The following is a 25,019-nucleotide window of genomic DNA, read 5'->3' on the forward strand; positions in this document are numbered from 1 at the left end:
CCCTCACTTCCACCCTTGAACGCAACGGCGGCTGACACGTTTTCCAGGTATTGCTGCGGAAAGTACTGCGCCGTGCCGCGAGGCTTTATGGGCACAAAGGATCCTGTATGGCCTGCCGTCCCGACCCTGGACAAGAACATACCTGACCTCTTTGGCACCATCGACGGCCTTATTGACAAAGCCGGCAGCTGGTTCGGCCAACGCCGCTCCGTAGCGGTGGCGGCGACGGACGGATCCGAACTCGATGACCTGCCAGCGGGAGGCGAGTTCGAGGTCGAGGTCGGGCCCGCTGGCGACGAGGACATGGCGTTGTCGCCACGAGCGCTCAAGTCGGCGCCCATCTACTGGCCGCGAGCCCCGCTCCAGCCAAGGCGGGCCAGCCCAATGCCATCAAGTGCAAGTTCCAGAGCACGACGCGGTCGCTCTACACGTACCTGCCGTCGGTGCAGATCGCGAACTACCAGGTGTGCCTCTCGGGGACCGGGTTCTCGGGCACGGCCTGCCCGTGGACCCTCAGCTACTCGTCCGATGAGTCCCTCATGAACACGCAGTCGCTGTCGGCCTCGGTAGGCGCCTCGCAGCGCCCCGAGGCACTGATCGCGTACCTGACCGAGACGTTCGGCTGGGAGGGCTCCTCGCCCATCACAAACGGACAGAGCGTCGGCTACTCGTAGGTCTTGGACCTGCCCCAGGGCAGGACTGGCTACCCCAGCTTCAAGTAGTTGATGATGTGTGAGTAATACACCCCTTTGTTGCCAAGTTCGTCCAATTAAAATGCTACGCTGACTAGTCGATATTCAAAAGGCGCCAATGGGACCTTCACCGATTGCGACATCACGGCGGTCTCCCTGCTGCCAAATCAAGAATACTGCCTCCCTGTCATCAACGCGACTATGGGCCAAGACAAAAACCAACAGAAGGTAGCCGTTGGTTCAATGACTGTTGTTGACATCCCCTAAATGTGGTCTCATAATATCTCAGTGTTTGGGATGGTATGACTAACGTACGTCACCCCATAATTGACCCCCCCCCTGTAATTGACCCCCTAATAAAATTAAAGGTATAAATTAACCACCAACTCCAAATAGTTACCATTCCTTCAATTTTGGACTATAATACAATCGCTTTTAACCGTAGATACAATAGATATTTTAGAATCCGATTCCTTAATTTCAAGCTGGTCTGGCCCCTCCCTCGTACGTTGTATGCTCTTAATTGATATAAATTTCGAATTCGGGCTAATCTATACCCTTCGCTTCTTTCGTAGCCTTGCGAGCTCTAACTTTTCTTTTAAGGACTATATTTATAATTCCGTATTAATTAATAAATAGTCCTTTTTTTAATATCTTTTTTAAATCTTTTTAAATAGCTAGTGTTATATAATAAGGTCGTTTCAACTTAATTAATAAAAGTGCCGAATTTAACGCTCTAAATTAATAGACCTTTTTAGTGTTAATTATAATATATTATTAGTTAAAGGAGTTTTTATAGGTGTAAAGGCCTTATCTTAACTAGCTAAGGCTTGTGTTGTCTCTTCCGGTCGCTTTCGGTTACTGTTTTCGAATAAAAGAGGGCTAGTGAGTAGCTTAGTAATATATACGGGCTAAAGACTATTACCACGTTAACTACCCTTAATATTTTAAGTTAATAAAGCTTTTTTACGAGCTTTAATATAGTATATAAAGAAGTTTTATTTATTAATAAAGGCTAAATTTATTAATAAGGATAAGAAACCGATCTTTTTTTAATAATAAGCCTTTATAGGGGTAAAGATTTTAATATCGAGGGGTTAAAGAATATATAATAAATAAAGGGGTAAAAATAATAAGTAAATATTATTTTAATAATAAAGGGATATAAAATCGTTAATTATATAATTATTATACCTATTTAGAATAAATAAACGGGCATTTTTTAAGTCGTTCGGGGCGGTTTCCGGTATAAAGATATTTTCGAGCTATTTAACAGCGATTTCGTTATTCGTCCAGCCTTTATTGCTCGTATTAAACTTTTATCCTTAAAATTTATCGAGTTCTTAAGGGAATTATTATTTTTAAACCGATTTGCTTTTATAAATTATTAAAGGAGGGATAGCCTTATTAAGTACCGATATATATTTTAATATAGTCGTCTAGTACTTTAAATTAAGCTGTTTTTATTAAATAGAATATAATTTCGAGCTATTTATTATAAAATTATTACCTCCTTAGCTTTTTAAGATACCGTGCTCGTTTATATTATACCTGTTTTTAAGTTTAATAGCTTAAATTTAAGGTATACGTAATTTAGTTAAAAACTAACACTTAATTACCTTAATTAATACCCTATTAATACGCTAGGAATCGATATAACGTTACCTTTTTATCCGTAAGGCTAGGTTATATTAAAGGAATAACTCTATCTAGTTTTTACCTAATAGTATAGGGTTGTTATAAAGGGTTAAAACGCGCTAAGCTAATTCCTTAATTTACGTATATATTAGTGCGACGCTAAGGGCTTTTTAAGCTAAAATCTAATCTATTAGATGCTTCTCTTTAATTAAAGAGAGCTTTTAATAAGTAAATTTTAATTCTCGACGTGATTATCGGCCGTGAAGTTAATTAATAAAGGTAGACCGTAAAATACCTTAATAAAGGGCAGCCTTATAAATAGATTTACCGCTTGTTATATCTTAGATGGCGGTAGAGATATCGTTTTCGGTATATGAACGTACTATTAATAAATTAGTATATATTTAAAAGAATGAAATAATTCGGATCAGAATTCGTTAAGAAATCTCTTTTTGAATCGAAATGGCGGTGAATCGTGGTAGAGGTCGACAGGGGGGTCAATTACAGGGGGGGGTCAATTATGGGGTGACGTACGTTAAGTGGTGGTTCGCTGAGTACTAAGACGCGATCCGTACCATTATCAGGCGTGGGAGTTACTATACATTCCTTTTACTATAAAGACATTTCTATAGCTTTATACATAAAGTCTGGTTACCTTAACGCCCCTTTACTCTTTACTCTTTACTCTTTACTCTTTACACTTACGTCCTACGGCGACCTGGTATAATAACACGTAGTTGTTACTGTTGAGCATTGATATAAACTCGATACTGGAGACTAACAGAAACTAGGGACGGCAGTATGAGTGACTACACCCTTGTGCTGTGATTCTGTCTGGTGGCTTGCCGGTGGCCCTCGGGCAGAAACGATGAGGACTAGGATATGGAAGTTCCTCCGTCTGTAATTATTGCTCAATTGCGCAACAAATACTTTCTCCAGAAATAACATCACATTTCCCCAAGAAGGAATAGTCGTGGAGGACTAGCAGAACAGGAATCCATGTTAGTATTATCCCAGCAAGTCATCACCGCATTGTGCACTGAAACAGATAATCTCTATCTCTGTACGTGATTTAGCATGCAAGCTTCGGTAAAACAGTGTCTTCGGAAATTGCTCTCTTTTGGTTGCATGGTCCGCATTGGTTGGTCCGAAGAGGCTGTGTAAGCGGCGTCTCTCTAGCTTGAATAATAATAGTATACTCGGCAAGATTAGGGCTGGTGTTATGCAAAGGGAGAACGGCTTGCATGCAGATCGATTGCATCCAACATTGGCATCGTGTGGGGTCTGAACAAGCTTTGACAAGGATGCCGGAATACCTTGCTGCGAGAAGGTGCACCCGATCATCCACAACCACCAACCCCTCACAAATATCATACGAGAATGAAAATTGAGGATGGTATCATCATTTAGTTGGGTTTATTTCGTTTCTATCTTTAGCCATGGGGTCCGGAGGGATTGGGTGCCTGTCAGCGCTGGCCAATGAGATTATCGTCGGTAATTATAGTCGGTCCATGCCACGTGTTGGAGTTCAGGTCGCAGGCTGACCGGTCGACTAAGACGGTCGCCGAGCTGGCAACAAGTTCCCGGTTGACTGTATACACATGCGCTGATATAAGTATCCCCCAATATCCCCCCTTAGACATGATCTAGTCCGTACCAACTCGCCTCCACCTCACCTCATCCCATAGTACATCTTTGAAGCCAAGTCCTTACCACAACAACTCTCGCTATTGTCATTATGTGTGCCGCTGGCTCCTTCCTTGCCATTGGCATCACTTGCCTTGTCAATCTCAACATCACCAATGGCCTCGCCATCCAGCCTAGAGACGTCGGCTTTGCTTTGAGCAGTAGCCTATTGCAGCTGAAAGCACGTGCTCCGGCCCGACCAGGCAGTTCCGGTTCAGGCGGGAGCGGAGGCTCCGGCTCGCTGAGTGAAAGCTCTCGTGACAGCAACCCCGCCCGGAAGAAGCGGCCCTCTACGATGAGGACCGGCTCGTCCCGAACTGCGGCCGCGGAGGAGCTCCAGCTGAGACTTCCATTTGGAAGTCACGCCGAGGCATTCTGCCGTTAGCAAGGACCCCCGGAGCCGTTTGGGTACAAAAACGGGGCCAATGACGATTACACTGCCGTCCGGGGCCAGGAGTGGTTCTATGGCCAGGTCGGGCACAGCAAGAAGTACGAGCCGGTGTATGGCAGCGACCCCGTCATGGAGTACGCAGTCAGCCCGGCCGTAGGTGGGATCCACATCAGAGGCATTTACACGGCCGAGGGCATCGACCACCAACCGAGACCCCAGCCGGTGGACGTGCAGAAGAGAGCCCTGATGATCAACCGGTACGTCGACGCCAGGGGGAAGCTCGAAAACCTGAAGTACCTATCCAACTGGAACATCGAGAACGTACCGGGCCGGAACGCGTTCATGAACGCCTATAACACGGCCAGGAACCAGGAGATCCCTGAAGGCGGGTATCTGGAGATCAAGCCAGGACAAGCGGGTTGGGCTGAGTGGGCGAATGACAACAACCCCTTCTTCAAGGGTTATCAATCGATGTTTCGGGAATACCCCATTAGGAAACGCATTGGTCGTGTCGTTCTGTTTTACAACGTTTTGGGGAATACAACGCTCTTACCGTCTTGGAGTAGTAAGAACTCCAAATCGTGGCTACGGTGGAGGATATTGCACTTCCAGCGTTGCACATCTTTTACCGCACGATTGGCCAGGGACAGCAGAGCCTACTACCAGGCTGAGATAATTTTGGAGGATTGCTCCTGGATTATGAACGCACCTTTTGTAGTTGGCTCGGCTTGAGGCCTTGCCATGGAATAGGTGCTGGTTTCTTAGTATTATACTATTCGTTTTCGCAAATAGGGATGGGGGAGATGACTGGAAGCTGATCTGGTATTATATCTGGTGCGTGGTGGATAAGTTTAGATATTGAGCTTGGAAATTTGAAGATTGTTTGCAGGGTTGTCTACATGTTATTGTGGAAATCTGCGGCACCATCCGTCCGGACGATGCCACATGCCTTATCTATATCTATAAGAACGTAGCACTTTATATTCCTATCACTTCTCCGTGTCCTATCTCGCCCATGCATCTATTGTGCGAATGAACCTTGAAGTACCCAGCTTTTCTCAGATCAACATGACCACTCTTCAGTTCAGCGAGCACCATTTTCCAAGGCTCGATGGGAAAGTTGCTATAATCATAGGCAAGTGCCCTCGGGAAGACTAGCCAGCTTCGTAATGCATCACGATGGCTGACTGAAATGGGACAGGGGGCTCTTTTCGAATAGACTGGCTTCCGCCAAGATTCTGGCCTCTCTCGGCGCCCGGGTTCATATCTTCGACCTCAACAGCCCCGTCGAAGAGACGGCCTTCCAACAGATCTTGGCTGATACAAAACCCGTGTGACCGCACTAGGAATAGGTGTTTGTCGTCATGGCTACCAGTCCCAAAGACTCGTTACTTAAGGCGTCAGAGAGGACATCGTTATCAGTCCCTACACAAACCTTGTCGGGTTCACTTGTTCGGTTCCATGTGAAAGAACCAATTTTGATTAAGCTTTTTTTATCTTTGATATTAAGTTGATTGAGCCTACATAGCCATTTAACTCGTCCTGGGGGCAAAGCTAATCTCCTTCAATTGGGTATTAGCTACTGTAGCTTTTAAGCAAGAAACGGGAAATCGTGGTACTCCAAGTCACCCTCTGACACCGCTTCAGCGCGTTACATTCTGTAACATGACACACACGCACAGTTAGAGGTCAGCTATGATTCTTGGATTGTAAGATGGACAAAATCAAGGCCTAGCGTGGCCGATGTCGGATGTCTGTCAGTATCAGGATATATGCATGTATTCGAAGCAGTCACTGAAAAAGACGGATCGCAGCTGCCAGGATTAGCCAGTAACGGAAGTAAATATGTGTTTCGCCCCAAAATCCCCAATGCAAGTGCGACTCTATTTTGGGGGTCAGTTCAATCACAGACTCGATCAAATATGGGTTGTGGTACAGTATGCATTCATTGTGGAACTTGGGTTGTAAGCATCTGCGTTTATTGCGCGGTCATTGCTTCCGATATCATCACCCCTTTGACCTTGTGATGGCTGGTTGGCTGTCATCGTGCTCGACGGGGCTGCAGCACGTGCATAAGGAGAAGCAGTGCAATCACCGAGTCACGATTCTCCATGTGAGCAATGACTAGGAAGCCTTTCCAAAGAGACCGGCAGAGGTCCAACAAGAAAATTGAGCTGTTATCAAATCGGATGGGACCCCCCTTTAGCCGGCAGGGGAAATATAGGGCGCCCAATCATGATCTCCAGACCCATGTACACATATGCTGAACATAATTCGGCCCCCTGCATGGCGAATACGTATCTGTAGCGCATCGCATGCGAGAAAAGCAGTTTCAGCTGGTCTCCGTGGGGGCGAAACTGATCCGATTGTGGGCTGCCCCCCTCCCCCCCCCCCCTTTTTGCTGACAGCGCTTACGTGCGAAGCAACCCAGGCACCAACAGGCAGCCAGTCATCTACCTACTTAAAGGAGGTGGGGGGAAACAGTCAGCCGAGTTCATCCTGCCTGAAATTGTTTTCTTCACAATTAGCATTTTGAATACGAAGAAGAAAATTCACCCCCAGATTAACGACATGATGGCCGCAACTGCCGATCTGCCTAGCGACACGCCAGATTCGGCAAAGGAAGCTCTGGCTCTGTTGGAGTCCTTCTTCAAGGCATGGCGTGATTCGAACCCCGAGGGTATGGTCGACCGTATAGCTGACGGCAAGGTGGATTACATTGATTACTGTATGTTTTGGTTCGTTTTCGTTTTCCCTGCTTTTCCCGAGAATTCGGCAGAGAAAAGGGGAAAGAAGAAAAGAAAAAGCCTTTCCCTACTCCTTTTTAGGCTGCTTCCCGTTTTAGCGAAGAGGGAGACTATTACTACAGGAGATGTTGCCTGACGTGATCTTTGTTTCAGTGTCGAGCCCCAGCAAGTTGGAGGGCAAAGACTCCATTGGACCCTTCCTGACGCAGTTCTTCCAAATGGCGTCGGACTTTACGTATACGACGGTCGCGGCTTACGGCGATCGGCGCCAGCTCACCCTTGAGGCCGTCATCAGCTTCAAGCTGCAAACCGAGCTGCCCGGCTTCCCGCTGAAGAAGGGGGACACGGCGACGCTGCCCGGAGTCTCCATCTTCAAGATGGACGAGGAGGGTCTGATCGTCTTCAAGCACGACTACTTCCTTCTGTCGCATCATCAGTAGATAGGGGACACTGACGTGGAAGATGGTGACTATTTTACTTTCCCGACATTGCTGGCCATCGAAGGCTATGCATAGGGGCTCCTGCCTACACATCGCTGATGTTAAATGCATTGGAGAGTTATGAGTAACTAGGACGTCCCCTCACACACCGGAACTGCAGTAGCGAGTAGTCACTCAAGTCTCATAACCCACTTACTTGGCTTCACCAACAGAATACATGACGTGTTACTTCCCGTGTCGAAAGAATAGATTGGGTAGATAACAAACGCTACCTGAATTGAGTCCATGATGTTCCTGGCACATCTCCCTGTACAGCATCGAGCGCCTGTTTCAGGAGACATAATACCTTCAAGCCATACTTGGGGGGGGGAAGGTGGCTATTGGGGCAACCGAAACAACTGGAGCAATCGAAATGAAGACCGGGGTGGATCCAGTCGAGGACAATACGGTAATCGAGGCTACTCAAACCGTGGCTACAGTGTCAGAGGCAACGATCGACCATGGTACAACAACAGTTGCCTCTCGTGCTGATTAGTCTGTCGTCCGCTTGCCAATTGTTCTGTACATCGTAACGATTGAATCTTGGCTGAGTAGCTCGCGGATGATGCGGAGCTTGCTTTGTGTTACTGACAAAGCTGAAGTGTTGGAGGTGATTGGGACAGCTTGCTGGATTTCAATGCCCAACGACTTTCGTCGGCGGCTTTGGGTTCTTGCGTGCTTGTCAAATGAAAGTAGAGGGGGGGGGGAGGTATGGAATTGTATCCTGATTGGGTCCTTGGTGGTGAACCAGATATGCTACCAGTTGTCAGGCACCTTTAGGCGTAGAATGTGAAGTGATTCCGGGGGGGGAGACCAACGCAACCATTGTAATTATGGTCTCTAGTTTCTAACTCCGCCGAAGGTCGATTCCGCTTATCTGAATGAGCTTTCTTCATGTCGCTGTCTAGTAAGCTCGACAAGATAAGGTAGAGTTTCGGGTATAAGTGAGTTGTCCATGCATTTGTCTAGACTCAGTTCCATTACGAAGTGTTGGTGCTTTATGTATGTATGCCGTGGGAAAACCTTCTCGGGAACGGAACAAGTCAGCAAGCGGAAACATCTTTCTATTTTTGTCATCCCGTTATTCAGACCCGTGTATGGTCATATTTATCCACTGCATCGGGGGTCCACTACTCCGGTCCTCCTAAGCGAGATGCACCGTTCGTATTCGATAGTATAGGATATCCAATTTCCCCTATGTTGAAAGATGAAAGTAGAGGAGACAGCGCTTGATTGATTCCAGGCAACGAAAAAGCAAAATACTTTCATCAGATGGTAGTAATGCACACACCTGCAGCCAGTCATGTAGCCCGGAACGTAAAACACAAGGTTGGTATGGGTATCGAGGCTGATCCCGTAATCATGTAATGTCGAAAGCGCAGCACCACGGGAAGGCTACACCTATACCAACGGTTCCGGTGAGGTAGTAGCACATATGCTTGGCGCACGACGATTTGTCCGTCACAAATCAGTCGTCCGGGCTTGGTCGGTCCAACGTCTTCCAGCCTGCATAATCACTCGCCTGTATTTACTCAGCAGCAGCGGAGAATTGGGGACAGCCCGCTCGCTCATACTCACGTTGGTCAACCCTGCCCCGTCTGCGCGTAATATTGTATCCACTTCTCTCGTGTGGTGGGGGGTGGTTTTGTCTGATGATGGAGTCCTACGCGGGTCCATATCTCTAACTGACGAGGGAGGCTGGGTGTGTGTGTGTGTGTGTGTGTGTGTGTGTGTCCCGGATATTAGATTTCCCCTGAAGGGTGGCTTCGGTTATTATCTCCATACATCTAGAAGTGACTTATGGGCCGGTTTGCGGATGTTCTAGTTTATGTCCATAAAAGGCATTTGGATGTTGTACGTTGAAGGTGTTCGCCGTCTTATTCGGCTCCATCCGATCCTGTCGAAACCGAGTTTGCGCCGTGAAGGATCTCCTCAACGTCACGCCGGAAGCTGTCCCGATGGGAGACGCAGATATTATTATTAGTCTGCGGACATACTCCGGCAACTGAAATTGGTGAAGCACTCATCTCTCTACCTCTGACATCCGCATAACCATTTATCTCTGTTACGTGAATCCGAACAGCTGTTTAGAACGGGGTACTACCGACAGTCTGGTAAGAGACACGCATCACATCGAAAATATGTTTCAAACCCGCACGCTTAGCGCGCATCGTGGCCACGGTCCGGCACCCTGCCCGGTTCATTCATAATCGATACGCGAGCTGTAATTAGGAGGTAACTCTAGTGCTTACAAGATCGAGAGGTCCCTTTGCCAATAATGCATGTATCTGTACGGATGTGGACGATATCTTGCAGGGTACGTGGGGCCGTCTCACAGGGTAGGTAATAAGCAGGGTCCAGCCTCGGATCCGGATCCAGCTGACAGAATGAAAATGGGACGAGAAGAACAATTAGGTGAGTAATAAGTAGGGTAAGCAGTAAAATGCCAAGACAACAATGAATGATGAAGCAAGGGGTTGGTGAGCAGGCAGGTCTAGGTTTTATATTTGTTTTTCCAGTGACAAGCAACCCAGCAAGGACCGGGGACGTCGGGGTTCATCAGTCCTTCAGTAGTCGAGCTTCTCACAAATCGCTACCCCGTAAATATAAGTCGAGCCTTCTTTGGTATATTGAAACATGTGATTGACCGTTAATTCTATATATAGCGACACGGCATGATGCAGTGTCTTTTTCCTTGTCGGTAAGACGTTGTGGTCCAATTATTCCAGCAAGACGGGTTGTGTGACGAGGCGGTGTTAGTGATGGTGGTACAAAAAGTAAGGATGGTGATACAGGCAGAATACTCGCATTGAAAGTGCAGTCTAATTGGGTGTTGCGGCTAGGGAAGGGGAAGAACACGCTCGCGTGAGCTTATGATTTCTTCCCAGTAGGTTAGGACTTGGCGGCAGGTTCTACACAGCTGATAGTCAGCCAGTGGCGAATGCGAAACGATGTGTTTTCCCAAGGATTTCTGATCAGTTACAAGTGGTCATGTTGCTCCTTCATGGTCGGGAACTTAGCAATACTTGGTATTGGCATACAGGTTCTGAACATCCAAGTCACGTTCTTTATTTGTTCTGCCAGTCTGAGGGAATCGATGTCGATTCTTCTAACGCGCGCGACAGCCCGCGGCCCAGCCCGCAACGATCGGCCGCCGTGCCGCCCACCATAACTCTTCGTTGGAGATGGGTAGGCACTGATTGGTTGCCACCTTCATTCAGACCGTGAAGTACCTGTCCACTGCCTGGGGTGTATTGACCCGACGACGGAAGATGACATCAAAAATGGTTGAAGGACTCTTCGGCTGAATCCTACCAGCTCCTTTGCTGCATATCTCGTATGCACGTGTTTTTTGCATGTCGTTGAATAGAATTGGCGAGAATCAGCCCATTTGATTGCAAGATGGCCGTGGCAGGAGCAACAAGAGCAGAGGCCACGCGTAGTACTCAGTGCCCTTAGTACAGTAAGTGCAGGGGCAGGTGCTCCACCCCCACCATCCCCCCAACTGCTATTGAACCATCTCTCCACAGCGGACCGAGACTTCCAGGTCTCTGGCCTTCTCAGGGCATCCAAATGCTCACCTCACCGAGGCTCGCTAGGTAACCTCTGGGCAGGTCTAGTCGGTCATGTCCCATTTATTGTCTGCTCCATTCAACACGTCATGTCTAGTTCTTCTTCATTGCCGTCATCAAACAAATGCGAAGATACAGGAAAGCTCCCGCCTAGTCGGAAGGAAGACAACACTGCCCGGCAACGCCGTCGCTTGATGATGACACAAGGCTACTTCCGTCCATGCCAATGATACTGTCTACATGCACGTTGCGCTATAACGGTTAGGTATCACATCTTCCGTGCCACATAGCGATGATGAAATCTAATCTGGCGCCACTGGATATTAGAGATAGAGCACGTTGCATTTGATGGCCAAGGAAGATAACGATGGGCTGCCTAAATAGGACCGACAATCACACCAGCGTCCGGGATCCCGATCCTTCAGGCGTCTGCAATGAACTGGTCAACTCTTCATCCTTCAGGAGCAACAAGCCTACCATTTTGGAGATCAAAATGGCCATGGCGGGAGATCTTGAACACACTCGACCCAAATCATTTGAGTCCCTAGTCACGACGCCCTGACCACGTTCTGTTGGAGCATTCTGTGTCGGTCGCAACTACGCGACAGGTACGTTTCCTAAGAAGAAAGCATATTCGCTTAAGGGCCATGGGCAACATTGCGCTAGCTCCTTGATGTAACTTGCCTGCAAACCCCCACCAGCCTACAGGATAGGACTTTGTAAGGCTGAATTCCCACGTGGGCAGGTACCACCAAGGCGACCAACATGTCCCCGGTGGACTGGACATGTTATACGTGCGTTTGTCACGGTTTACAAATGTTGGTTTCGCCTTGAGTGTTCCGAGAAAGCCGCCTGGGGGGCTTGGCCTGGAAGGGACGGGCTACGTAATCGAACGCGGAGTATACGGCTTTTGCAGGCGCGAGGTCAGAGTCGCCGCTGCCAACAACCCTGCAATACGAGGATGTGCGGGGTGGGCGTTGGTGCGGGCATTGGAGTGAAGGGGGGCTTAACTCCTGTGCGACTGTGCCCAGCAGCCGCGTCGGCTCAGGCGACCAATGATCAAGGTGCATTGAGCCGGATGTGCCTTGGGACGAGCCCTACCAAGACTCAACGTCCAACATGGCAAGGAGTATGGCGCACCTATTCCAGCGTTACACGCTCTGGCGTGCAGTAGGTGCAACGTTGAAACCGGAATTGAGCACTTCGCATTCGACCTGTCATCCCGTCATGGCATTAGCGCGCCGTAGGATCGCATAGTAGACGATGCTTCATCCTGACCAAAGCGATGGCCCGCGGGCAATCTTGTCCCCGTTCGTGCTATCATGGTACCCACCTGTATGCCGGCGACTCTGTTTGCTCCAGAGGTTTATACTCGCATCCGGGTGAAGGATGCCCCAGGTGGTGTGAGGGAGAAAACGGTACATATGTACCTACAGGAATGCTTACAGGCGGATGCCTATGTGGGCGGTACGTACATATACACCATCTGGGCTGACCTGCATGCCAGGAAATGAGACACCCTTGCTGACTCGGGCCCATACCTCAGCACGTTGCTTAATGAAGAGCGAAGCCACTAGTGTTGGACGTCCGCGGGCAGCAGAAGTACCATGACAAAACTGAAGAGAGTCTTCCTCTTACACGTCCCCGTGTGGTCAGGTCCAATGATGACTTGCACGTAAGTCCGGCCCCCTGGCCGTTAAATAAGATGATGATTCCCCTTTTCCCACATGGCGGCGGGGATATCTTACTATCTAGACCCTGCACTTAAGTTAGCAACGACCATACAGACAGACATGCCCGGTGACAAGAAGCCCACGCCAGGCGTTTCCTCGCGACGTTCGGCCTGCGATCGCTGCCGTGGCCAGAAGCTCCGATGCTTACGCAAGGGAGGCGACCCCCCGGGCCGGTGCGATAGGTGCGCTAAAGCCGACACGTCCTGCACCACGAGTCCCATCTACCGGATGCGCAACTACTCCGTTGAGGATGATGGTAGCTCTGTCTCACGGAAGAGGCGACGGACTGGAGATAGATCCTCAACTCACTCTTCCCAATCACCGCGGATAGCAAGTACCGCTACTACTGCCACCGCTGCTACCACGTTGGCGTCAGGTGGCCCGGCCGGCCCAACAATGCCGCCGCCAGATTCCCTGCCCATGTCAGCAGCCGCACAGACTACTCCTACGACAGGGACTGCTCGATCGTTCGAGTGGCATTTCGAAGATGCGATGCAGAGATCTAGCAACGGCGGCACAATGATAGGCATCCACCATTTCGCGATGCCGCCGCCGCCGCCGGATTGGTGCGCCTTCTCGAATCCGGCCACGCCAGCTTTCTCCACGCCCGTCGTTACCTCCGCCGGCGTCTGGGACCATCACGATCTCACCATGACCCAGAACTATACTGCTGAAAATGCGGACAAGAGCACGACTACTTCCCTCAATAGCCCCGTCGGCGGATCTATGCCACAATATACCTTCTCGGCGACACAGGCGCAACAGACTCCGCAATTACAGCAAGCACATACGACGGAAGGCATGCATTGGCCACAACCACCGTCACAACAAGTCTCTATGTCGGACTACTTTACACAGGGTGGCTCCAATTCGCACTGCATGACGAGCTATCAAGTTAACGAACTGGAAAGCAGATCTCATAATCCCATGGAGATGTTGACCAGCATAAACTTAGAACTGGTCACTCTATTGAAACAAGTAACGCAACCACATACCCACCTCAATGCTCTCACCAACCCAACTTCTGGGAATCCGGAGCCATCCAACACTAGTATTCTCGAGAAACTCCTGAGCTTGACGCAAGAATTCCTCAGCATCATGGACGTGATCGCCGGCGCGCCCCAGACACCCCATACGCCACATACGCCACATACGCCCCTATCATCATCCCATGCGAAGACACCCATGGTCTGGGCTGGAGGGGCCTACGGTGGCGGCTATGCCAGCGGGTCCGAGAGCGCTTCCATGTCGGCTTACGGCAGCGATATAAACTCACCGAGCGACAGCAGTGGCACCACCCAGTACTCCCCGCATCGGCTTCCATGTCGCCGCAGCTGTCGTCATCAACCACATACTTTGATAGCAATTTGTCAATGCCGACAACGGCGGCGACGATGACGGACTCTGCATCTGTGCTCCTCATCATCACCTGCTACGTCCACGTTTTGCGCCTTCATGTCGCGTTATTTTGGCACCTACAACAAGACTTGCAATTCCTATCCAACGCGGACAAGATACATGGCTTGCGCCGTTTTGGGAACCTCCCTCTTCGTACGTGACTGACCCCTTACTGCACCCCCCTAACCTGCATACACGTAACAAGCTATACTACCCCTCTTGTTGAAAGATCCTGGAGAGAGGAACTGTCAGACTAACATGCAGTCATTCCTATCAACACAGAATCAGGCAATCTGCAAGTCAACATGGTGATCCAACTGGTCAACAATGCCTTTGAGCGGATGGAGGCCATCCTAGGTCTACCGATCGAGCTCCGTCTTGGTATCTGCGAGCACTACCATACCGCTTTTGATGATGGACAGCAGAAGCAGCAGCAGCTACCGCGCACCCACTACCACCACCACAGCCATGGCGGCGGCATGTTGGGCGACGAGGGGCTGCTGGATGTCGCGAGGACCATCATCGGCAAAAGAGGACGTGGGACGGCCCGAGGAAGGGAAAGGGGGGATCCGGTCACTGCGTCGGGACATGATGAGGGCGAAGCACTTGCTTCACGGTCGCATAGCGCCGTGATATTTGAGTGTGTCTGGGTTTTATTATTGGTTACGATTTTCGAAAAGTTCTTGTATATTATAACTGTTATGGGATGAACCCCTGTCAATAAGACTCAGGGGCCCGCGGCCCCTTTGCGACCCACTGATCAGCATTTCCAGCTTCCTATAGAACCTACTGGAAATGCCGAGCACATGCGCACCAGAACAGAAGCACGTATATAGATAGGTAACATTTGTACGGTAGTTAGAGGAATTCTTTTCTCTCCCTAGAGAATTCTTCTTGTAGCTAGAGACAATAGACGTTAGAGTGTACCACTCAGTCTGGACCCTTACAATAACGAATGTTAATGCGGTTCTCGGTATGGGTATCTCTATCGACAATGGTATATCGACGAGGCGGACATTCTACAGCTAAGGAGCTATTGGGCAAAAACGGATATTTAAATAATCGGCTCTCTCTATATATATGTCGGAAGAAACGTGTGGCAAGAGTGTTATGGTATTAACCAAGGAGTAGGAGGAAATTGTGTCTGTTTTCTCTCTCTTCTTCTTCCTCTATTCCCTAGCCAGTTCCTTTGTGCCTCCTCGTCTGTTCCGGGTTTTGGGCTTATCTACCTTGAACAAACCGTAATCAGATATGGCCATCACGCTTCACACTGATGGTCAGTGAATCACGCGATTCCCTAGTGCCCCTGAAGAGCTATGCATGTATTGGTGTTTGATTATTTACTACCAAACCAAATAGTTGGGGTTGCCTGTTGTCGTTCAAATTTTATTTCTATGGTTTATTTGGATAGGCTGGAGCCCTGGGGAATGGATGCTAGGCTTGATTTTGTTTCAACGCGTGTAATTAAGCTGGTAGTTATCATCTCACGTTCGGGGCGCGCCAGATCTGAACACGATTCGCCACCCTTTACTCTCCCAACATTGACACTTGGAGTTGGGAGGTAAATTGCGACGTTACACTTATCCATCTACATATTCTTCCTAAACGTTTGCCGTTCGATTCTCCAGTGTCCAGTGAGTCCATGTTCATTCATTATTATATCCAGATGGTGTATCTCAGTCTTCTTCTCGCAATCTCCGGAGATACCCGATCGTGTCGGCATCGGCGGCCACCTTGGCCTTGAAGACGGCGCGCCAGAACATGGGCGGCAACCGGGCGCACATCTCGTTGATGGCGGCGGCGGCGGACGCCGCGTCGTCGTCGTCGTCGTCGTCCCCGTGGAGGCAGCTGCGGGCGAAGTCGGCCGCGAGCCAGCGCCAGAGGGGGTCCGCGTCGTCGCGGAAGCCGTCGCAGGCGCGCCGGAGCACGGCGAAGCAGAGCCGCGGCCGCTCGGCGCGGTGGTCCGCGCGGAAGTCCTGCAGCAGGGACAGGACGTCGCGCGCGAGGGCCGGGAGGGCGTGGTGCTGGGCGAAGGTGTAGAGGTCCAGGAGGCGGGTGATGACGCGGTCGACGGGATGGGTGTGGGCGGCAGCGGCGACGGCGGCCTCAGACGGCGGGCTTGGACTTATTGGTGCATGATCGTGGTCGCTGGTGAGAAGAGGGGATGCAACTAAGGTCTCGGAGTCGCTGTCGACGCTGTTGCCAGGTTCGGGATCATAATAGAAGGGGGACTAATTTACGGGGATGGTGAATTGCCGGTAAAAGTGAATCCGGACTGGAGGTCGCCGTCTTCTTCTTCTTCTTCTTCGCGCGCCTCTTCCTCATCGCGCCCATCGTCATTGTCAGACACCTTGGCCCAGACCATCATCTTCATCGTAAGACGACCCGAGACGGAGTTCAGCGACATCAAGACATCTAGTGTAGAGCCAGTGGCTGAAGCTCTCGACAGTTTCAGCACTCGTGTCCCCGAGGAAGATGGTGTCGTCGCCGTTGCTGAGCCGATTGCTGAAGTCCATGGACTGGTCCAAGAGCAGCGCCGGTGGAGATACCATGTTCGTAGCCCCATCGTGCCATGTTCCACATCTTCCACTTCGATCTTGACTATTGGGTCATTGAAACTGTGTGCGGAGGATCAGTAAGTCAGTCATTTCATTCGCATTATACAAGGATTATTGTGTGAATTCAAGCAAGCGGAGAAGGGAGCGTGGGCAGGAGAAAGTCAGCCACTTACAAAGAGTTGCTAGCATGGTTCGTCTTGACTCGTTTGGCAAGAGACGAAGCCAATGGGCTGTCTGGTACTTTTCGGAGGCTCATGGTGAATGGCGATCTTGTAGCCTGAAGATAGTCTTGACTTGTGAAGGACACTGGTTCCCTTCCATGATTTGAGGTACTCTTCCATTTATGTAGGCTTGCGTGCGATGGCGTTTTCTCCGATTATGGTTTTGCCGTGCCATGGATCAAGATGGGAGCAGACTTTGCCTATCTCCGCATCTCTCGCGTCACATGGCAGTAAAGAAAGAGTCCGGTAAAGAGAATGAGAAAGATTTTGGGTATTCCATTGAATTGATTGGTACCAGTGTTCCCTGATGACTTCCCTCAAACTTAAACGCCAGCTATGCCATGTAAATGATTTTATCGCCTCAATCTGTAGTACAACGCCAGTCGCTCTTTAATTACCCGCCAAACTGGAATAGTTGATGTCGTCAGCTCCTGGCGGTGGGGCCACGATGTCCAAGTTGTTCTCCTGTTGTGATTCAGACCCATCTTCACCCCCCTGGGTGAGCAGACCTGTTTGCCGACCCTCGATCGCCTTGTGCTGCCCTGCCTTCTTCACGTCCGAAAACGCGCTCCGCCCGTCTCGGATCATCTCGCCTCGTTGCTCCTTGTTCATGGTGCCGACCGCTCTCGGGACACTCCACCGTACGCGCAGCGGGCAGCCCGCGATCACGGCGCGTCCCTGGCACGCCTCGGCGGCCTTCTCCGCGCTCGCCCTTGTTTCGTAGTTGACAAATGCGCAATGTGACATGTGACTGCAAACCAAACTCTTGATCTTGCCGTGTACTTTGAAGAACTCGCGGAGCTTGTACTCGGGTAGATCGTCCTCAACACCGGTGACGAAAAGTGACATGATGGACTTGTCGGCAGGTGGCTCCCAATCTTTAGGACCAGGTGGTAATTGTGATGCGGAGGGAAACGGTCGCTTCTTGTTGCCGCGAGGGCCGGCGCCAGCCGCTTTCGCAGCTCGCGAGTCGTTTGTGCGAATTGGCCCAGGGCCGCCCACGCCAGCGCCGACAGCTGGACTCCCGCCGCTCCCAGACGCAGTCGCCGAGCCGTCCACGATGGCGCGGCCCTTGCGGAAGTAGGGCTTGCTGGCGGCCAGCTTGCGGAGCAGCTCGCGCCCCTTCTCGTCGGCCTTCTCGTACTCCTCGGTGCCGCCGCGGCCGTCCTCGATCTCCTTCTCCATGTTCTGGGCGAAGTACTCGCGGTTGATCTCGCTGCCGGGGCCGGGCGCGACCATCTTGAGGGCGGCGTCGCGCACGGCGATGGGCAGGCCGAAGGACAGGTCGAGCATGCAGCACTGGCAGCAGTTCTTGAGGCGCGCGCAGGTGAGACAGATGTTGGTGCGCTTCTTGCGGCCGTGGGCGCGGTCGCCGCTCCAGCTGAAGATGGTGAAGGGCCGCGTGCAGAGCTTGCACTCGGCGCCGTAGTCCTCCTTGAGCATCTTGACGTAGGGGTTGTCGGGCAGGCAAGACTCGCAGACGGACGGAAAGTCGGTGGTCTCCCAGCCGGACCGGTTGAGATCCTGCTTGATTTGAGGCGGCATCTTGACTTGATGTGATGTCGTCGTTACTGATGTTGTTGGTTGATGGGGGTGGTTGCGATCAAAACAACTGACAAGATGCCAATTGAACTGATTGTTGATTGCGATTTCTAAAGTGGCGACAATGTCATACTGCTTTCTCCGAATGGCTGAATAATCTGGATAAGCGCCTTATCTCACATATCCACCAGCGATAACCTTAAATATCTCACCGTACATTTGCACAACTTTATGCTTGGATTTGTGCTAGCGTAGATGGGACTGCAGTAACTTGTGTGGCGGTGCTGGTGGCTTAAACTTCAAATACCCCTATATCTGGTAATAGAGAGAGTCGTCCACCTTTTCATCCGTTCAGGTCTCATCAAGTTGTTTCGCCTCCTCTTACCTTTTCTCCTTGTTTTAAAGTTGTTTCTCACCCCTATTACGCAATTTAATCTTAAATTTATATACTTCAGCAATGGTCAAATGCAGGTTGATTTGTTGCTGTATTGAAGTGCCATATTCGAATAATCTAGGTTGGGAGTACTCGTAGGATAAGCTTAAAATAGGGGGGCCTAACCACGTATATTGCTTCTAAGAGCGCCAAGACTCGAAAGTCGTTTGCGGTAGGAGTATAGGGTGGATCTGTTTCTACTCGGGAGTTCTTTGTTGGCTGCGCTCGAGTATTATCTTTCAGACCACAACAAAGCCCCTAGCCTTTTATGTGTCCATGCTTCACAGAACATCCCTGGGTGACGATGATCCTAATCTACATTCTCTCCACCCTGCCCGAGCTGGACACAGGTGAGGACCCCCGATTTATCCAATAATGAACTCGAAAAAATATGTACCACCCAAACGCAAGGCGTCAGTGGCCACGAGTTCAGCTGACGCCTTAAATAATCCGCGTCCTGCCAAAAAGGTAGGATTTGAGGCACCCGGCTGGACCTCCGAGGACTCAGCACCGACTACAAAAGTACAAGACCCCAGGACCTCAACCGCATCGCCCGAGCCCACCACAAGTTCCTCGGGCTCGCCGAACCGCGCCAGGGCGACGAGCAGGAAGCCCTCCATGGCAAATATCCCCAAGAAGACACGAGGGCCCAAGACGGCCGTGCCCACGTCGCCGGCAGCCGAGCTGATGAACTTCTGCCGATCCAACAACATTCCGGTGTACAGGCCGGGCAATATCGAGTACGAGCGGTCTGTCACGTCGACGTCTACAAGCGCATCATCAACGGCCGCTACAACGGCTACGCCACCAACGGCAGGCGCTGCCCCACCGTCGGCGTCAGCGGCTACCTCATGGGCGCCGGCATCGGGCCGTTCTCGCGCGGCCTGGGGTTGGGGTCCGACTCGGTCATCGCCATCACCGTCGTCACAGCCGCCGGCGACCTAATCACGGTGAGCGAGAAGGACGACAAGAACTCGGAGGAGGGCCAGCTCTTCTGGGCGCTGCGCGGGGCCGGAGGCGGCAACTTCGGCGTCGTCGTGCAGTGGCAGCTGCGCCTCGACAAGCTCCAGGACCCTTACGGCCGGGTGACGGCGGGGCGGTACGTCTGGGCCTACCGACCCGATGATTACGCCATCCTCAGTGACGAAGAGCAGGCATTTATAGAAGACCAGCTCAAGTCCACCATGAGTAGCTATTATGCTTACAGCTGGCCGGACCGGATCACCATCGACACCACTTGGGTTCGCCAGGCGGGCGATAATTTGGGAACTCAGGTGGGATTCATCAGCTACTGCGACGGAGATAGGGAGTTCTTTCAAGAACATATGGACCGGGCGATCAAGAATTTCGACATAAATAAGCAGCTCAAGCGGCGTTGTATGGAGGAGAAATCTAGTCGCTTTCTCCACGAGACGCTAGCGTAAGTCTGAATCACACCGATTTTAGTCAAGCTTCTTGACCAAGTAAGACGATGACTAACCCCAGCCCGACAGTGCCCAGTGGAATGAGGAGACGGTACGATTGGTGCCCAGCAGTACCCAGTTCCGGCTCTACTCGGGCTTCGCGGTCGACAACGCCAACGCGATGGAAAATATGAACAGCATCATCATCATCGTCAAGGAGGAGCTCGACGCCTTCGGCGACAAGTTCAACAAGGAGCAGGCCGAGTGTGCCGTCTCATTCATCCACGCGGGCGGCGTGGCGCGGCGCAAAGAGCCGCAGCGCGACGCCCTTCCGGTGGCGCGAGGCGACGTACCAGTGCTACATCCAGATGACCTTCCTGGACAAGTGGGTGGAGCGCGACATGCGCGGGTTCCTGGCGCGGTTCAAGGCGCGCCTGCGCCGCTACACGGTCGCCGGCCAGGCCGTCTTCGTCAACTTCCCGGACGCCGCCCTCGCCGACGACGCGTACGAGTGCGCCTACTACGGCGGCAACGCCGCCAAGTTGCGCAAGATCAAGCACGACTGGAACCCGAACGACTTCTTCCGGTGGTCGCAGTCCGTCCGGCTGCCCGATAAGAAGACCCTCGAGGCCTGCGAGGAGGCGACGGAGGTGGCGTCGGGGCCCGAGGATGACCCCCCTGCGGTGGAAAAGGAAACCAACGATGAGGATCTCACCGATATAATTGCCACCAAGCGCTGGGAGTCCAGGTTTGATGTTCCGACTTCAGAGTTCCTAAACGCGAACTCTGGCCTGTATCCCCAGCTTGAGCCTGGTGCTCGGTCTCACGATATTGAGTGGCTTTATCAGGTGACTTAATGGCCAGAAACCTTTCCTCTTGCTGATATTTCTACCATAGAGCTAGATATTCCGTTTCTTTCGGGCAGTCTTGTCGTAGCTAGCTTTCTAGATAGGGCTGAAGTTGGCTCTTTTAAATCTGAACACTGATGAATACTCTCTCATTATCTCCCGTTGGCGTTTACTATCCAATTCAACAATCTCTATTTCGTGGCTCAGCTCTGTTTAATTAGTGCCTATGAGAAGAAGCAAGCACGGCCACCTTCAAACCCCGGCTGAAGTGTGGATAATAGAGCATACACGCGCTCAGGAGAATAAGTAAAACTGAAGAGTCGTCATATATCTTGACTACCCAGTTTGCAAATTACGAATATGTACCCCTATCAACATCCGTTGACCGCGAGGCCACCTAATCCTGTAGAAAGCTATACAGCTTACAACACCAGAAACGCAAGCGAAAAGGAATCCTCTCATTGACTTCATAAGTAGACCCCTCAAGCTATAGCCAACATCCTAGGCGATAGTGGGGCCTCGTCTTGTGCCGGGGTAATGGGGATACTGGCCCCGTTCCGCACCATCATGGCGACCTCCCGTGTGACCACGATATTCATGGCCACCCCCTCGTCGGGGTCATCGATGGTGCCGTACTTGTCGCGGAAGCTCTAGGGTGGAGACCGCGGGGACCGCGGGCTCTGGCACGACGAGCCCGAGCCCCCGATGGTCACGAGGTCCTCCTTTGGACCGCTCGAGCGGGCCGGCCCCAGCGCGCTCATCCGCTTGCCGAAGCGGGTATTGACGAGGAGCGAATTGGTCACCGTCTTGAGGATCGGGCCCAGGGTTGGCAGGCAGGCGGAGATGATGCCGCTGGCCATTTCTACGACGTCCCAGGCTTGGGCTTCGGCAAGAGTATCTATACCCGGGTAATTTGGTCAGCTAATCCACAAGAAAATTTGAACATGTTTGTGCTGAGGATGGCATGATGCAAACTTACAGCTGAAGTCGTTCGGGTCGAACTGGAAGAACATGGCCAGCCGGTAGCAGCTCGTGAAGACGACGTACGAGCCCAGCAGGAAGGTGCCGATGACGAAGGCCTTCTGGGCCGCGTTGATGCGCAGGCGGAGGACGGGCCGGAGCGGCAGGCACAGGATGGCGACGTCGCAGAAGATGTTGAGGCCGGCCATGGCGGGCTCCGTCTGCAGCAGGTCCGCGCACTGGCCCGCGGCCCAGGGCCGCCAGGCCTTGCTCACGGGGCTGCACTGGAAGGCGATGACGAAGATGGCGGCGAAGGTCCACAGCACGGAGAAGAGGCCGAGCACGAGCCCGCCGATCTTCATCAGGCGCACCGGGAAGGTCCGCCAGTAGAAGAAGAGGAGCGAGATCTTGTAGTTGTTGATCGAGGTCACGTATAGTACTTCGCCGGCAAATAGGACCTGATTGAGGGTAAAAATAGATTAGCCAAGCTTTTCGGACGGAATAGGCCATATAGTGGAATCATATTATACCTTGTTGAGCGACTCGATTTGATCCACGGACATAGCACTCGCGTGTCTACCGAGGCCCATGTCAATCACTGAGTATCAACAATTAGATATCATTTCTTCCAATTTACATCGGTGGGAGACGACAATTGAAGTTCCGTGCATGGTCGTACTATATGGGCTGGATAACATACAGACAAGGTGGACACTAAAGTTGGCATATAGCAGCACCAAAGCGAGCAAGCAGGTCCAGTCGTCAGCGCCAAAAGCCATCCCATGCCTCCATCGTCCGAGGAAACGCAACACAACGAATAGCGTCGCGAGACAAGTGATGATGATGACAAGGGCGCGGGTTGGATTACACAGTTCTTCGGACAAATTCGTCGTGAGCGCTGCGGCCGCAAGGGCAGAAGCGAAGCCTTCGCGGGCAGCTGTGTCGTTGTACATGACGGTCGCAGCGTGTGGTTCGATGTGGAAACTCGTCGTCGGCCTCGTCCCGGCGGCTTAGCACTGGTGGTTTGGATGACCCTTAGGTGAAGGGAAATATGGAGAGGGACGAATCGTCGGTGTCCCCAAGCTCAAGAATATATAGATCGGTTTATTGGTGCCCAAAAGCTCATGACAGCGGGGCTCGCTCCACTCTCTACTGGAGCATCGGGGGCTTTTCACAAAGGCTCAGAGAGTTGCATTCCGCCGGGCTGACCAAGTTCTGACGAGATCTACGAAGTAGCACTCGGGGAAGATTCGATGGTGATCGCGGTATGTGTACCCGGAATAAACATCCTGCTCTTTTTGCCCTCGCGCCCTGAACTGCTATCGACGGCGCACGGTCTACGCTTCTTTTCGCGGATGCACGGACGGCAGGGGATAGAAGTCATGATCAGGCGAGTGTCCGTATATGTAGTTCGATTCCCGGATCTCGCAAGCCTGATCGTTACCACGTGGGACCAAATCTTGGCTTTTGGACGATTAGCGAGTCAGATTTCTCGAATGACAGGCGCAGGAACCCGGTAATGTCACCACACAGACCTTCTCAGCAGCCCAGATTTGTCGCCATCTACACGGCACTTGCCGGTCCAGGTCCAGAAGCCCCATGTTACCCGAGGCTTTTGGCAATTCCGATACCCTTATCTTTTTCCGGGCCGAGCACAGCGGCAATGGAGTTGGGCGCCCGATAGGCAGCAGCAACTATATGTTACCTTGCTTCGTTCCTGGTATTGTTCTCTGAATCCTTGTCTAGGTTGGTAAGCTGGCGACTCGAGTCTTTAACGCACTGGCGGCGGTTGATTCCAGTGACCGATCCCTGCCCTTCCGGTCCAATGCACGATATAGTGCCAGCCGCAGTACGGCGCTATTACTCCGTACTAAGTCTCACGATAGCCGGCATGCACTAGGAGAAGACCCACTTGTGCACGTTGACGCAGTCGTAATTCCGCCTGGCTAATTTGAGCAAGCTAAGGCTCAGCTTACATACACATGCGCCATGGGTGCGGACGGAAGCGGACCTCTCGAGCTGCGAACGGCATGCTCCATCCGGAAAAGAAATATCACGTGAAAAACCGGGAGGCAAACCAAGGTCTTCTTGGCGGGAACCATGCATGGGCATGACTCAGTTACTTGGGCAATCAGTAAGTGGCAAAGCCGTCAGAGTTGCATCTTTTCCATGTGGCGTTGAATCAGAAAGAGGCTGAAGTTGACTGCCGAAACCTGATATGGTAAACTAGGAGTTGGCGTTCTGCCATTTTATCGTCATCTTACTAACACTTGAGCACACTAGTCAATTTACAGCAAGGCGTACATTTGTACGCTTGCCCCACAGGGGCACCCGGGCATTAACCAAAGGCCGTAAACTCCGTGCAAGCTTCTTTCGTTAGATGCAACAGGCAGGACAGCAAAAAGAGAAACGCATAGGCAACCACCAGTGAACCAACAACAGGGTGTTTCCAGACCGCGGGGATTCACGTCTCTGCTCGCGTGGCGCTACCAGGTCCATCCTAGTGGGCTGTGGTCGTCGTCGTATTAAGGCTCGGTCCGTGTGCAAATAAGCATTGGTCTACTCAATAGCGCCATTAAACTTAATCGAAAGGACGAAACGAAAAATGGGATAAAATCTAATTATCTCCATTACTACTACTGTGTAGCGAATCTAAGTTAAACTCTTCTATTAAGGACTTATTAAGGATAGATTTAGCTCGGATATTCCGTCCTATTC

General features: G+C 51.3%; 10 protein-coding genes across 10 annotated transcripts; 7 read left to right on the top strand and 3 right to left on the bottom strand.

Moving 5' to 3' along the window:
- Positions 1-87: 87 nt before the first annotated feature.
- PG994_004897 (uncharacterized protein) lies at positions 88-674 on the top strand (the record flags this gene model as incomplete). The annotated part of the gene is made up of 2 exons (XM_066856306.1): positions 88-266; positions 323-674. 2 exons carry the CDS (start codon positions 88-90, stop codon positions 672-674), a joined length of 531 nt encoding a protein of 176 aa, XP_066718473.1.
- A 3,394-nt stretch (positions 675-4,068) lies between these two features.
- Positions 4,069-4,401, top strand: PG994_004898 (uncharacterized protein; the record flags this gene model as incomplete). The annotated part of the gene is made up of 1 exon (XM_066856307.1): positions 4,069-4,401. One exon carries the CDS (start codon positions 4,069-4,071, stop codon positions 4,399-4,401), a length of 333 nt encoding a protein of 110 aa, XP_066718474.1.
- A 135-nt stretch (positions 4,402-4,536) lies between these two features.
- Positions 4,537-5,139, top strand: PG994_004899 (uncharacterized protein; the record flags this gene model as incomplete). The annotated part of the gene is made up of 1 exon (XM_066856308.1): positions 4,537-5,139. The coding sequence occupies one exon, from the start codon at positions 4,537-4,539 to the stop codon at positions 5,137-5,139; it is 603 nt and encodes a 200-aa protein (XP_066718475.1).
- A 1,842-nt stretch (positions 5,140-6,981) lies between these two features.
- On the top strand, positions 6,982-7,594 carry PG994_004900 (uncharacterized protein; the record flags this gene model as incomplete). The annotated part of the gene is made up of 2 exons (XM_066856309.1): positions 6,982-7,135; positions 7,308-7,594. The coding sequence occupies 2 exons, from the start codon at positions 6,982-6,984 to the stop codon at positions 7,592-7,594; spliced, it is 441 nt and encodes a 146-aa protein (XP_066718476.1).
- A 5,404-nt stretch (positions 7,595-12,998) lies between these two features.
- Positions 12,999-14,336, top strand: PG994_004901 (uncharacterized protein; the record flags this gene model as incomplete). Its single annotated transcript, XM_066856310.1, has 1 exon — positions 12,999-14,336. One exon carries the CDS (start codon positions 12,999-13,001, stop codon positions 14,334-14,336), a length of 1,338 nt encoding a protein of 445 aa, XP_066718477.1.
- A 305-nt stretch (positions 14,337-14,641) lies between these two features.
- Positions 14,642-15,046, top strand: PG994_004902 (uncharacterized protein; the record flags this gene model as incomplete). Its single annotated transcript, XM_066856311.1, has 1 exon — positions 14,642-15,046. One exon carries the CDS (start codon positions 14,642-14,644, stop codon positions 15,044-15,046), a length of 405 nt encoding a protein of 134 aa, XP_066718478.1.
- Positions 15,047-16,012: 966 nt separating this feature from the next.
- Positions 16,013-17,150, bottom strand: PG994_004903 (uncharacterized protein; the record flags this gene model as incomplete). The annotated part of the gene is made up of 3 exons (XM_066856312.1): positions 16,013-16,523; positions 16,577-16,954; positions 17,068-17,150. 3 exons carry the CDS (start codon positions 17,148-17,150, stop codon positions 16,013-16,015), a joined length of 972 nt encoding a protein of 323 aa, XP_066718479.1.
- A 355-nt stretch (positions 17,151-17,505) lies between these two features.
- On the bottom strand, positions 17,506-18,660 carry PG994_004904 (RNA recognition domain-containing protein; the record flags this gene model as incomplete). Its single annotated transcript, XM_066856313.1, has 1 exon — positions 17,506-18,660. The coding sequence occupies one exon, from the start codon at positions 18,658-18,660 to the stop codon at positions 17,506-17,508; it is 1,155 nt and encodes a 384-aa protein (XP_066718480.1).
- Positions 18,661-19,394: 734 nt separating this feature from the next.
- On the top strand, positions 19,395-21,350 carry PG994_004905 (uncharacterized protein; the record flags this gene model as incomplete). Its single annotated transcript, XM_066856314.1, has 4 exons — positions 19,395-19,440; positions 19,649-20,510; positions 20,584-20,827; positions 20,880-21,350. 4 exons carry the CDS (start codon positions 19,395-19,397, stop codon positions 21,348-21,350), a joined length of 1,623 nt encoding a protein of 540 aa, XP_066718481.1.
- Positions 21,351-21,823: 473 nt separating this feature from the next.
- Positions 21,824-23,254, bottom strand: PG994_004906 (uncharacterized protein; the record flags this gene model as incomplete). Its single annotated transcript, XM_066856315.1, is given in 4 exon segments — positions 21,824-21,989; positions 22,005-22,239; positions 22,321-22,759; positions 23,006-23,254. The coding sequence occupies 4 exon segments, from the start codon at positions 23,252-23,254 to the stop codon at positions 21,824-21,826; spliced, it is 1,089 nt and encodes a 362-aa protein (XP_066718482.1).
- Between the last annotated feature and the right edge of the window lie 1,765 nt (positions 23,255-25,019).

This window comes from Apiospora phragmitis (assembly GCF_038363925.1).
Source record: "Apiospora phragmitis strain CBS 135458 chromosome Unknown utg000005l:1.0-4161743.0:1.0-4166827.0, whole genome shotgun sequence".
Taxonomy (NCBI): domain Eukaryota; kingdom Fungi; phylum Ascomycota; class Sordariomycetes; order Amphisphaeriales; family Apiosporaceae; genus Apiospora; species Apiospora phragmitis.